This window comes from Bubalus kerabau, chromosome 13 (genome assembly GCF_029407905.1).
Source record: "Bubalus kerabau isolate K-KA32 ecotype Philippines breed swamp buffalo chromosome 13, PCC_UOA_SB_1v2, whole genome shotgun sequence".
Classification (NCBI taxonomy): Eukaryota; Metazoa; Chordata; class Mammalia; order Artiodactyla; family Bovidae; genus Bubalus; species Bubalus kerabau.
In genome coordinates, this window is record NC_073636.1 from 8325175 (window position 1) to 8339508 (window position 14334).

At 36.1% G+C, this 14334-nt stretch overlaps 1 protein-coding gene across 3 annotated transcripts; it reads right to left on the reverse strand.

The window, feature by feature from the left end:
- Positions 1-598: 598 nt before the first annotated feature.
- On the reverse strand, positions 599-14024 carry FLRT3 (fibronectin leucine rich transmembrane protein 3). Of its 3 annotated transcripts, none has more exons than XM_055543445.1 (4): positions 13887-14024; positions 5556-5756; positions 5027-5462; positions 599-4018 (listed from the first exon to the last, which is right to left on the reverse strand). In XM_055543445.1, the coding sequence occupies exon 4, from the start codon at positions 3973-3975 to the stop codon at positions 2026-2028; it is 1950 nt and encodes a 649-aa protein (XP_055399420.1). In that variant the 5' UTR covers positions 3976-4018; positions 5027-5462; positions 5556-5756; positions 13887-14024; the 3' UTR covers positions 599-2025. The 3 variants fall into 3 exon arrangements, with proteins under 3 accessions (XP_055399420.1, XP_055399421.1, XP_055399418.1); XM_055543446.1 differs by lacking the exon at positions 5027-5462 and adding an exon at positions 11917-12055 and having other exon boundaries at positions 13887-14013; XM_055543443.1 differs by lacking the exon at positions 5027-5462.
- Positions 14025-14334: the final 310 nt, after the last annotated feature.

Sequence of the window (14334 nt, forward strand, 5' to 3'; positions counted from 1 at the left end):
CCTGGCAAACCACTGGGAACACATGGCTCCCTGTGCCCGACCATCATGGTGTGTCTTATGTGTTGTTGACCATTGTACCGTTTCCAAGCCCTTCGTCTCATTTAGTCCTTACAACAACCCTGAGAGGTGGGTGGTGTTAACAGTCCCAGTATATAGACAGGATAGACAAGGGCACTAAGCTAAGGAGAGTAAGTGGTTTCTTTTTACTTACCTAGTAAGTGGCAGATCTGAGATTTTTGGATCCTCTGGTGCCAACTCAAACTACCAAAAAGCTATTTTAAAAAATAACATTTTTCAAAAACCACCTTAAAGTATCAGCCAGGACAACAGCAGCAGTGTACAAAGACTGAAAGGTTACAGAAGCACTTCTGAAGTTTTCTGTAAGAGTGTTCCAACAGACTGTTAGGATATTTGTTTATGCATGAAACACTGAAGTAAAATGATACACAAGCTCAAGATACTGCTATTTTTTTTATTGGTAGCCAACATTTATTTTTTTTTTTTTGCCTAGAAAAATACATGGGGATATTTAGGACTACTGTGCTGGGCAATTTGCTACTTTAGTGATAGGAACATAATCTTGAAAAAGCAAACACGATTATTTTGTACTTTTTTTGTTTTATTCAGCAATAAGACCACAATTTTTCATATTTAAGGAAGTATGAAAAATTTGTCGAGTTTTAAAAGCTGAATACATGTAGCGTTGGATCAAGGCACATACAAGACTGGCCAAAGGGCGTACAATGCACTTTGGTTTTTTGTTGGGAAAAAAAAAAAGTTATGGCAACGGAAAAGTGATGAAGTTTTAAACAAGTAATAGCTCACAATTCAGTAGGAAGCTGGAAAAAAAATGTTACAAGTTCATTACATAGTATCTGGAAAACGGTGACAGTAATGGGCAGTATTCTTGATCATTGTGAAAGTAAATCGACCATTTATGTACAGTGCTAAAACATTTCACATAAACCAGATCTAAATTTGATTTCCAGTATTTATTTTTCTTTTAAATTCTCACTCATTTAAAGTACTACTTTCTCTTCATTGTTGAGGGGAATTGCTTGTAGTTAGACTACTCTTAAAACGTGTTTAAGCTTCTTAACTTCCTTTATGATAAAAACATTGTAAACACTAACAAATGTGTCTTTAAAGTTGACATTTCAAAAATCAAGATAGTATAGGCAAAACCAAAATGGAATTGATACTTGCGTTTGTTACGCTATGTGAGTCTAAGTTTTCATGTTTTTTCCTAAGTACAAGTTTCCCCCACTTGGAAGCACGCTTACATTATTGTTTTTATGAAGTCCTTTATTATCAAAGCTTTGTTAACAATGGCATTAACAACAGCAGACTTCACCCTCCTTTTATGCCAACTGATGTATTCAGTTCAGAAGATAATGTTTACTTTCTTAAGGAGGTCTAATTTACTTAGCATAAAAATGGAGCTATGCAGCAAGTCTGATATTGCCCATTACTTCACATATTTTGATTACTGAATACCACTGGAATACAAATTTAATAGTTGGAACATTATTTCATAACTACTTTTTGAAATTTAATTTTTCTCATTCAGCCAGTTTTTTTTTTTTTTTTTTTTTTACGTTTTATTAATACCAAAGTGAAAAATGGCCTGTGCTTATACTACAAGGATCTCATGTGAATGCAGTCCTGATTGTTCAACACAGCAAGAAAATTCACTTTCACAGTCAACAAGTCATCTTACTCAGTAGAACACAAAGTAAATGGTTTATAACTTCAATATTTGCAAGGAAAATACAGTACAAATTACTAAAAAATACTAAAATATAGAATTGTGTTCAGGCATCTCCACTACATCAATCGCAGCAGTAACCTGAAATTTGAAACTTTTAATAAAAAGTTCTTAAATATAAATTATATGGCAAATGTACAGTACATTGCTTTTTCTCAGTCTCTTTTTCCAGTGTTTTGCAGTAGAACAGGGTTCCTACCATCACCTTCCTTAGGTTTAAAAAAACCGAAACATGGTCTGCTGCACGTCCTCCAGCATCATGAGTGTGAGTGATCTGAGTCTGGAATACCACTGTCTCTATAGCTTCGGTTACTACTGCTTTCACTGTGATTGTTTTTGTACAGATTCATTCCATTAGGAGGAAATATGGTGTGTATTACAAATTCTTCCTTTGAGATGGGTTCATTGCTTATTGGTAACATCTGAAAAGAAGTCTCCCTGATTTCCAGGATGGAGTTGTCCTTCTTGGTGCCAGCTTCCGCATAGTCGTCCTTTCTTCTCCTCCCTTTGCTGTACGCACAGTTCCGTGAGAAGAGGGATCCATTTCTATGAACGTACCAGCACACCAAAGCGAGCAGGGCAATGGTCACCAGGGCCACAGCCCCGCCAATGATGGCAGCCAGTGGCAAATTGGGGTTTTTGTAAGGTTCTTTCTCTTGCTCTCGATTAAGGGTGGTTGTAGGGTTGTACATTCGAAGGGGTGCAGTTTCAGTCTCAATACAAACAGGAGTTTCATCGAATAGATAGAGGTTACTGGTTTCCATGGGAACCATGCAGACTCGATAGGGTGAATCAGGCTCCAGGGCTGTGACCAAGTATTCGCTGCGTTCTCCTGTTACAATTGTTTCAGTTATAGATCCAAACGCTGGGCTGTGGTCCAGTTTGAGCCAGCTGAGTCTTAAAGCCGTCATAGGTAGGACAAGTTTCCAAGAGATATGAATTGTGTCAGAGGTGACAGATTTCACAGTAATGGTAATTGTTTTTCTTGCTGGAATCCCTGTGGTTCGTTGATCCTTAGTGAGTTTGGGGTTCTTCGTGTCTGGTTGTTTGGTCACAGGAGCTGGCCACTGTCCTTGAGCAGGATGCACTGTATTGGGCGTCCCGGTGGTTATCTGAATGGTGCTAACAACCGGGTTGTCCTTACAATCAAATAGTTCTGCATTGAGGTCCTTGATAGCCATCCCTCGAACCTTTTCTGGGGCTTGGCACATGAGCCCACGCACATTGACCTTCACAGGTAGTGATTGTAACCAGTCACGTACCCATTTCATCTTGCACCCACAATACCAGGGATTGTTCCGAAGAATCAACTGTGTTATATTGTCCAAATCATCAAAGATACCCTGAGGTAAATTACTTAGGTTATTATTGGACATATCAAGTCGATACAGCTGCCTCAGATAAGAAAAAGCATTTGGGGGCACCCTATTGATATGGTTATCTTGAAGATAAAGCTTCCTCAGGTTTGTGCCTGGAAGGTTTACTGGTGCAGCAGTCAGGGAATTCCGTACCAGTGAGAGTTCTGTTAAGTTGACTAGGTTGAAGAAAACTTTATCACCTAATCCATGGTTGTTCAGCAGGTTTCCATCCAAAACCAGGCGTTTTAGGCTAGTGAGACCTTGAAGAGATGGTGATGAGATGGTGGATATGCGATTATCATCCAAGCGGAGCTCTTCTATAGTCCTGGGCAAACCCCAGGGGATTGTGCTAAGGTGATTACGAGACAGGAAAAGCAGCCGGAGATAGTTACTATCTCTGAATGCCCCCTCTTCAATGCTAACAGCTGAGACAGAGTTATCATCTAAATGTAATTCTTCCAGATAGGGAATTTTTGAAAGTGAATCATAAGTGATGGTTCTTATGTTATTTTCTTGCAGATGTAACTCTTTGACGTACTTTGGTAGATTGGTAGGAAATTCATCTAAACTGTTGTGATATAGGTATATTCTTTCTACTTTCAGCAAGTTTTTCAAATCTGATGGAATCCCAGCATTATTTATTTGGTTGTTCTGAAGGTAGAGAGTTGTAGCATCCTCTGGTATTCCTGTTGGAATGGATGTCAGAAAGCGATCGTTACAGTAAATGAAACCGGCATCGCAGCGGCACACAGATGGACAGGGTTTAGCCATAACTGATAGCGGTGCCACCTGGAGGAACAGCCCAATTTTAGTCCCAATGAGGAAGATGCTCCAGGCTGGGCTGATCATGGTCAGCAGTGCTGAGGTCTTTACACAAGGTAGTTTCAGAGCCCTAAAGTGGGGTGAGTTTAAAAAAAAAAAGCAACAGAAAACCGTCAGACCAGCATACTTAAAATAGAATTCAAAATAGACGTGAACATTGAAACGTCTAATAATCACTTTTATTAGTTAATTTTTTTCTTGCATGCTGAGGTTTTTTTTTTTTTTTGCATGCTAGCTAGCCATGAACATAATCATACAATATTTTTACCTTAAATATTTCTGGTATTAGAAGTATTTTGTCCCAAATCTATTTGACTTTGAAAGTTTAATATAGTTTTATTGAATGTTTTAAGGCATTCTCATAGCACTTTATGTCAATTTTGTGACCGTTGGCCAAGCTAGTCTGATTTCTAATTTTTCCTTAATATTCATAATGAATTGACACATAGGAATATGATTTGTTATATTTAAAGATAATAATGTTACTATTCTTAAAAACCAAAATTTTATACCTGGTTTTTACATGGTAAACTGTAGAAGTATAGAAATGTGTAGTAAAAAAATCTACTCTCATACTATTCAGGAATAGTTACACACTTCTGGAGGTCCTGAATCCCAGTTAAGTCAATTGTTTGCTTTGATTATTGATGTTATTTTTCTTTGATTATTAATATTAGACATTGTGAGATAGGCATTTCCAGCACAAAAATAAGAAGGAATTGTTTTTATTTACTTTGGGGAAGAAAAGATTTATATAGCTAATACATCTATCTTATCTAAGTGGAAAATTCCATTTCATGTTAAATTCTTTTTTTCCTATTTTACTGTATGTTTTGTAGTACATAGTTAAATGGGTTTATGAACATCTTTCATTATATTCTAGCTCATAACATGTTTTCACAATGTATTTATCTTTCTTCAAGTTCTAATCTAAAATATGATTCACCTTTCTCCATGGGTGGAGAATTATAGATTTATACTTATCTAGTATGTAATATAATTTCTTCTGCACCTTTAGGTATTAGGTAGCCTTTATAATTTCAGGCATGAAAAGAAAAGACTTTAATATTTTTCCTACCTTATTGAACGATGTGAGTAAATTTTGCGTGAGTGAAAATCCAATGCACATATATTATTTTCCTGGTGAGGGGCTGGGACTTATAAACTCTTGTTTAGTCCTTGGAAATGTTCTTCACTGTTTATTCTATGCCGCACACACCTCCAGATCAGGCTTGCTGTTGTCAATGAACATTCCAGCTGCGGTTCAGCGTGGTGGGCAAGCTCATTAAAGTAGGGACCAGAAACAATTCAGTTTCCTGTTACTGTGTAGAGCACATGGTTTCCTATTTTTTTTTCCTTTCTTATAGAGTTTCTGTGTGAAGGTTCCTTTTGTGTAGCTTAATTCCCTTAGTGGAAATTGCTCTCTTTGAAATTCTTATTGGCTCTTCTGTGCAATGTGGTCAGAGATAGTAACTTCAGATCCTCATGAAGAAAGCCATTCATGATGCTAAGGCCTGTACAGTAACAGTTACCCCCCACCTTTATTCCCATCCAGGATTATCCAAGTATAAACTTTGTACAGTAGCTATATCCTGAGGTATGATTACCTGCTGTGAAATAGCTATTTCCAGCTTTTGCTTCTTGCTGCTTTCTCAGAATATCTGGTGCAGTCACAGGTTATGCAAGAACAGGTATTCTTTCAAGAGGTAAAGAAAACTTAATTCAAATATTCTTCATGGGAAAAATGGAAGCATGCTAGATTTCCTTTATATTTCTGTTCCTTGAAATATACTGGACCTGAGCATCTCCTGTGAAAGTAAAATGTTTTAATCAGCTATTAACAAAGAACTTTAACATACTAGAGACATTTCCTAGAAATTTAGCTTCAATTCTTTCTTTAGGCAACATCTTTCATCATAGTAGCTGTTGAAAAGGGATAAGATGACCTCTTTCTCTTTTATTTCCCATTTTTCTATATAAATAAAGTGGGAGCCAAAGTTGAGTTTGTCACAAAATAATTTCAGTTGTGAACTGACTGCTAGTATGACTTTGAATTAAACACAGAAGCAAAGCTTTATGCAAAAGGCAATAAGCCTCTTCTATGGATTTTGAATTCAGGTCAGGCCAATCTTTAAAATTTCTCTTTTATATCTTGTATAAAATGATAAAGTGTGCAAAAAAAAAGAAAATAAGTACACGAAAGAGGTAAGCAAAGCCACAACTAGGATTTTTTTTAATGAAATGCCATAACTTTTTAGATATTTCTGAACATAGTTTAACAAAGTCGTATAGTCTACAATTTAAAGAGTTGAAAAGGGTTAGAAGTTTTCTTTTGATTTGCTCAGTGTCTTGTTTAATTCTTCCTACAGGCCTCAATTTTCCCTATTGTGGAATATGGGCACTACAACCTTCCTCCTTAGAACTATTTCTAAAGGCTAATTGATGATCTTGAAACTCTAGTTACTCAGGTATTCTTGGCCAAAGGCAGTGTAGAAGTTCAAGTCATAACATTTTTTGAGAAGAATACAATTTTTAACAAACTAAACTTGAGAAACTGTATTTGGAACAGAAAGGACACTATTTCAGTCTGTCTCCTTGTAATGACCATTAGGAAAGCATATCAAAACCTGACAAGGTATTTCTCTCAAGGTGCAAACAAGAACGTGTCAGTTTCCAAAGATTATCTTTTTAACTTCTGAAAGACGCTTACAGCTTGACCAAAGAGACTCATGAGTTTAAGGATGGCTGCTTTGTCCATTATCTAATATGCATGAAGATTTTGGGGGGTGGACAGGGGAGGTGGGTAGTTTCAGTATCTGTTATGTAAAGTTACCTACTCAGGGACTTTCTATACAAGTAAGGTACATTAGGGTATCATGGAAATATTTGACCCTAAAAGTAGAAGCAATTTGTTTCTCCCTCAGTAATTACCTTGCATCCAACAAGGATAGCATCTGTTCCAGAATTCAAACAGTACTCAAAGTGAATTTTAAATAAGACCAAGATTTGTGTTTCTGGCTCTCATTGAAAATTCGGATTCTTTTAATTTGTCACCAGATATCAACACTATCATAGACTGAATTAACAGAAGGAAACTGAAAAAAATTACAGATACATTTAATTTATTATTTAGGAAACATGAAGTAGAAATAGCAGTTAGCAGATGGATAAAGTAGTCTCTAGTGAATATTGCAAAGTGCCCACAGAGGAAAGTTTAAGTGATGTATTGCTTAATGTGAGGTTTTACAAGTAATGCCTTTAGGGCTTTGCTCATTATTGTTGAATTTCAGTGGAGTATTTTCTTGAACTTTTGCTTTCTTGGTACGTGAAAATGGAAAACCAAGCTGTGAAATTAATAATTACAATGTTATTTTAAAAAGTATCTTCTGTCAAATGTTTTCTAAGCTTGAAAATTATTCAACATATAAAACAATTTGGTAAATTTAAGAAAAAAATTTAAAGCAATTTAGGAAACAGTTACTTTTGTTAAATTGCATTAAAAACTAATTAAAACCATTATAAAAATCGCACAGAGAACCTGCTTAAACGGTTGCCAATAGCCAGGCATTTCTCCTACACCAGGACACACTTTAAAGTTGAGAAGATGAATCTGATGAATGGAAGTTAGAAGTTGTTGGTCAGCCTAGAGTATGTACAAGGTGATGATCATAATGATAAGCAGAGATAAAGCTGGTAGCTGAAGTGTAAGGTTTTTACCAATTCAAAATTTAATATGTATTGGTTTTTACATTTTCAAACCAGAGAAAGAAAAAATATTCTACACTGGTATGAAAAGGAAGATTAATTTATTTTTGTTTGTTTAGTTTTACATGTGTGAAACTGCTTCCTCTGCTCTGTTTGATGTGCAAACTCACATGGCCATGAATACAATGGTGGTAATAACGTGGGATTAACAGACAGCCTAAAATCTCATTCAGTTCTTGGAAAATGCCATTCTCTTCTCCCCAGATTGCATTAAAACAAAAGGCAAAAATACAAAACATATTTCTCTGGAGAGGATACTCTTTCAAAAATGAAGATTCCTTCACAAGTTCCTACTCCCTTTACTCAAACAGTCCAATGCATGCGTGATTTTGTTTCATATCTTATGTCTTCTCTTGCCTTTTTATATTTAAAAACTATAGTGCTAAAGAGATTTGTTTTATTTTGCATATTAGAAGCTGTAATGGTCTTTCCATCTGAAATAAGCAGCTCTGCTCCCATGTTTAGACTTCCTTCTTTCTGAGCTGGCTCTACGTATACATGCATATAGAGACATTGTAGTTGAATGTGACTGAGGAAAAAAAAAATGACCCCCACTGGCATGAACACTGTGGCCAGGTTTCCACAACGTCGACTTCAGAGGCTTTATGTCTGCATAGGCTTGAAAGAGGCCATTACTTCTGAACAAAAAGGAATCGATCTTTTAGAAAAATATTGTTAATGGGGTAACTTGGGGGAAAGCATAAATGGAGCCCTGGTTACTTAAAGGAATGTTTAAAGTTAAAAAAAAAAAATCATATCATTACTTAAGTATATAGCATTTAGAACTGTAGCAAAAAGAAAAACATAATCACCGTACTGGTAAATCAAACTTATAATATGGATCTTCCTATCAATTTCTTTTTATAAATTAAAAAATATGGATTTTTAAAAACACATTTATAATGTAATCACATCCATGAAAAGTCACCAATTGATTTCCATGATACACTTAAAAGAAGTATGTAAATAGATAAGGATGCTGTCATTTTGAGATATTTTAAGAAAACTAATATAATTGAACAAGTTGTATCTGAATAGAATACTGGTATTTATAGTCAAGAACATGAGGCAGTCTATATGTTTATATGATTCCTTCTGTGTTACTATTTTGGAGGTGGGAATGTTTGAGATGGAAAGGCATTTGATATTTCTTATGTTTTGATCATTTATATTAAGATTATATGTTCATAGTGCTAACTTCCTAAATCCTTTATTTGTCCCTTTGATTTAAATTGATTTTTGATATGAAATCATTGCTCTAAAATAAAATCTTAAATTGAGTAGAGAGTTTGGGGATTTTAGTTTGTTTTTAATGATTTGCCTCACATCATGGTCTCTAAACTATCTGGGGACTTTTAAATATATTAAATTTAAAAGTGGAAAAGTATGTAGAACTTTTAATCGAAGTTAACTGCGTTATTTTGAGTAAAACCTTGAGACTGAAGAAAATACATGATTCCTCAAATTTATCCAAGTCTGTAAATATTTTTGGGTACTGGAATTTATACAATCATAATTTAGAGTATTAGGAAAGTAATTTATTTATGAAGGCTTAAACTGCTGCTAGAAAGCTCTACAAAATGATCAACCTCTGAATGTTAAGTCTTTGCAACGACAAATAGTATTTCAAATAACCTATGTGTATGGTTAAACTGAAAAACTGGAGTATATCAGATTAGTTGGTAGTGACAGCAAAATGCTTTCTAAGCAGCCTGTCTGGTAGTTAAATTTTCCACGATCATCAGATTTCAGGAAAGTTCCAATTCTTTTGTTTAATGCCAGGCAAGCAGAAGGACCTCTAACTCTCCTCTTGAGAGTCATGAAGTCTGAAGGGTTTGCTGAGAGGGAGGGAAGCAAGTGTGCCTTTCCTTACTTGGTTTTATCCAGACTATTTCTAGCCTAGAAGATTTGTTTCTTTTATGCAAATAGGGGATGAAAGTTCTAAAGCAAAGGATTTTCACTTTCTCCTTTTGTGTTACAGGTTCTTTTCCCCAATAGGTTTGTGATAAATGAATCTAATTCTGCTTCATTTATTTTGGCTTGTAAAGTTAAATCAAGCATCCTTAAAACAAAAAGGGAAACTGGGATGTTATCTTTCATCATAGTGAAGCCTGTTTCCTTACATGATATTAAGCCAAACTAAATAAGTTAGAGAACCATGGCTTGTAAGAATGAATAAGAGATTAATTTAGAGGTTGGTAAAAGTGAGCAGTTGAGAGCTTGGGGCAGGGAACAAGCTTTAAGTTTGCATTGACTTTTAGGCAATTGCAATTAAAATTATGCTTATCCTTGTTAAACTGCAAACATTTTCCCACTGTGAGCCTGATATTCCTTCTTCAGTGTGGTGAGTACAATTTGCTTGATATGCTTTAAGTTTCTAATAGTCAAGTTTCCATACTCTAATACAACAAATATTTAGGTCTGCTGTGTGCCATGCACTGGGCTGGAAAATGATAACATCCATAATCATAAAAAATATCCTTTTTTTTTTTTTTTCATGTCAGAGTTGAGTATTGCTGATTTAAACCATTAAAGAGGACGAAAATCATCAGCACATAAACTGATCAATCCACAGTTCAGTGGCGCACTTTAAAAATGGGGTTTAACCAAATGTGGTCTCTGGGTTTTCTTTTCAAAGTTGCCACGGTAACTTGTGCACGTGAAAAGTGAAAGAATAAAGAACAAAAGCTGTCATTGTCTCATCAGAGAGAGCAATTTCTCCTTTCTTGCATTTAAGCAGACTAATACCTGGAGAGAGCTTTTTATGCATTCCTGACACTTGATTTGGGGGGCTAGGAAAGAGATTATGCGTATGTTAAACAAATGCAACTTTAGCTGCTGCTTAAAGTTTTGTTCTTTTTTACTTAAAATCTGTTTTCTCTAGCTCTCTTGTCAACAGACATCAAAATCCTGAAACCAGCTCTCCTATGCAATATAAACATGGCTTTCAATTTGTTTTTTTAATGTGATGTTTTACCAAAGTCAGTGATGTTGATCTGCATCCTGAAACTGGAAAATGCTTTCTGAAATGTATATTTCTGTTTTGGTTGTTAAGAGGCAGAAGGCTTTTTCCAGGAGACATTTACAGACTATCTCTTAGTTAGAAATTTGTTTGTTGACTTGTGATAAATTTTTGAAATGGTGGAATGTTAGAAAGAGTTGACAAAAGGTCCTTTTTATGCTCTGAAGAGAAAACTGCACTTTGGAGAATTAATACTGCTGAGAGATTTACTGTAGAGTTTTTGCCCGCTGGGGGGTGGTACACTCTACCAGAACACAGCTTTCAGAAGCCGCAAGTCAGATGTTGGCTGCTGCCGGCCACTTTTCCTCTGGTTTAATTACAACAAAGCCTCCCGTTGAGAACAGTGAAGGCCTCGGGGGCACAAGGTGGGGGTGGGAGGGAAGAGGGAGTGAGGGGAAAGAAGGGGAGAAATTACAACCTTTGAAAAATTTATTGAATCTTATTTCCCTCGTTGGCTTCATTTATGCTGGCCTTCATTTGACTTTCAGCAATTAGTTATAATGCTATTACAATGAACTGATTGAATAAAAGAATATTTAAGGGAGTTAATTCATAATTTTTAAGTTAGTCTTGGATCATGGCATTAAACACGTTCTTTGTTATGTAGCCCACCCACCTTAAAAATAGGGGGAAAAGTTAACCACTGAAATGGCTAGTTTTAAACCTTTTTTTTTTTTTTTCTGGATGATCAGATTTAATCTAATATTGGTATGAACATTGGCATATCAGGAATAAAAACATAAAGAAGAAACATTCATATAATATTAATGCAAGGCAAGTCCTCTGCTACTGATTTTTGTTGGGTTTAAAATTGTTCAAAATAATCCAGAAAGAGGAGGAAGCCTTAGGGTATGTGGCCAAGAAAAGCAGAGACAAATCTGTCTGCAGTGCACTTGTGTGTTTAAAGCTGATAATTGTATTTTTCATCTGGAGACACTGAGTGTTCATTAGGGTCTTGTGTCCCTAGGCAAGAGATGCTGAATGTAATTGGAGTTTCTATTTGATTGGGCAATATAGGCTAGAGAAGAAACTGGGGTAAAGATAATTAATAGCTTGCTAACAAAGTCTGACAGCCACAAGATTTCAACCAAATTTATTTCACACCGCTTCATTTAGCTCTGAAAAAGTTTTGATAGAATTGGAGGCTCCTTAATTAACACTTGGAAGCAAAAGAAACATACCTTCTATTTTACTGCCACATTCAGTTATGACAAATTTTCTTACTGTTTTTCTTCTTTTTGAAAAAAACTTTACTTGCTGCCCAGTTATATATTTCACAGATGTTAATGTTTAGGAAGTGTTTAATTGGGCATTCTGAACCTAAACATAATCGATTTAAAATGGGGGGGGGGATGAAAAGCCCAATTAATAACAGTATTATACAGCACAATTAATAACTGATAATTAGTATTATACAGTATTATATACAATATTAATGAATTCATTATGTTTATTCATTCAATAATATCTTTGCTGAATCTTGGGTTTGATATATTTTTGGCAGTGTTCTATTTAAAAAAGAAATTAGATGTGATTTTCCTGTTTAAATACATGCAATCATGTTTTTGTAACCCTGTTTTTTTATTTCAGGCTAATTAATATATCTAGATATGTGTGTGTGTGTGTGTGTACATTGTATACACACATATATCTGCAAACTAAGTGGCATATCTCTGATTTAATCTTCTTACAGATTAAAACCTGGCATATTATTATTAATATTGGTAGTAGTGGTAACATTAATATTTTGTAGTACTTTTAAAAGGTTAATTTCTTTCTTTCCTCATTTCAAAAGAGATGGGTATCAGTCATCTGTGACTCTGAGGTCCTGTCTGAAAACAAATTCATTCTTTATGTTTATGCTGGTTAGGATATTCCTGTGTGACTGGGTATAAATGAAAGGCATAGCCTCAGCCTATGCACTATGATAGTGTCTTTATTCATATTGTTTCCCTAATGAGGGAACATATGTGTGCATTTTAGAGCGGATCGATTTATTAAGAAAATTTAAAATAGATAATTGTTAAAACCGTTAGAGAATTTGGTTCTATAATTGGCACATATCAAGGCTTTTTTTCCCTTTTTCATTCTCAGGAAGTAAATAACAATCAAACCCCCAGATGTTGAGAAAATATAGGCCTGTTGCACTCTTTATTTCTATTCAACCATTTTGTTTCAGATCTAATTCACTGAAAAAAATTTTTTTTGAGTAGATACGTTTAGGTAGTTTTTGAAAGCTTTGTGGTATGAAAATATTTCTTTCAATGTAAGATTTTCCTATTATAAGTTGCAAGTGAATGGATACTCTTGAGTATCCCACTTGATGAGGCTCTACTCATTTTTCCCCCTGCCACCCTGAAATCCCTGCATACATCAGGCTTAGCTTCCAGGCTGAGCTTTGTTAGTTTTTCTGAGTAGACTTTGCCAATTACTATGCTAGTCACATACCACATTTGCCCGAGCAATGGATTTTGGCGTTCTGCTGGAGAGGGGATATGGTTTGTAAGAGAGTGTCCCCTTCCTCTGAGTTGAATTCACTAGTTGAGATTTGCAAGCCTGGAATGCTTGAAGCAGCTCTGGCAGGACAGCAGTGCAAGCTTTAAAATCTAGGTGTAGCTGTTAATCCTTGCAGAGGCACTTAAGTCTCCAGGAGTAGCTGGGCTAGCTGTGAGCAAGATGTATGCTTTTCATGTACTGCGTACTCGTGGGCTGAGGGATTATTGATTTTCTTTCACAGTTATAAAAACAGCAATTGGTGATCATACCACACATACAGTACACGCCAAGTTAGCTAGACCTTTCACTTTCCTCTCTGTGAAAAAAATCTGCCTTGTGTTCTTTAACATTTAACTTTCCAACTTATCATTTTCCATAAGCCTCTTTTCAAATAGCAACTACACGAGACATAAGATAGCCATTTATCATTATTTTTCTTTCTTTAATGAAAGAAAGGTTTCAAGAAACTTCTTGCATTTGGCTGTTACAGTCCAATTTTTCCTTGCTGGCTTGCATGCACACACACTGCTCGTCCTGGTGACAGAGCAAACGTTCGTATCTGGATGCCTCATGATACCAAGCCATTCTTTTCTAGAGAGTAAAACCGAGCAAACTTTCTGGGACAATCATAAGGAAAAACATGGGAAACACTTACCAGGAAGATGAGAAAAAGCAATCCCATATATCCTGCTGCTCTAGCTGTAATTCCACTGCCTGGGAACTGGAGTAATAACCCTCCCCCTCTGCCCAGCTCGGAATCCAGTCCACACAAAGCCCACGGCAGCTGCAGGCTGAGCCGGTCCCGTTCGGATCACTCCTCCACTGAGGAGCAAGTGGGGGCCAGCATTTCAGTTTGCTGCACAGCCCACCTCCAAGTCTGAAGTTAAAGCTTCACCTCGCAGTGGTTGAAGAAGGGGGTGATGTCATAGATGGGCAGGACTTCGCTGAGCTCGCGCTCAGTGAGGTAACTCGGGGATCAGACAGATGAGCTTTGCCGACGCTAGAGGGGGTGAGAGCAGCCAGAATGAGGCTGACGGGGCTGGGATGCCACTGGTTGGTAGGTGGCCGTTTGGGATTGCAGCCTCTGCTGAAGTTGACTAGAG

Coding starts and splice junctions, on each gene's coding strand:
- FLRT3 (XM_055543443.1), bottom strand. CDS start 3,975: ATGATCAGCCCAGCCTGGAGCATCTTCCTCATTGGGACTAAAATTGGG.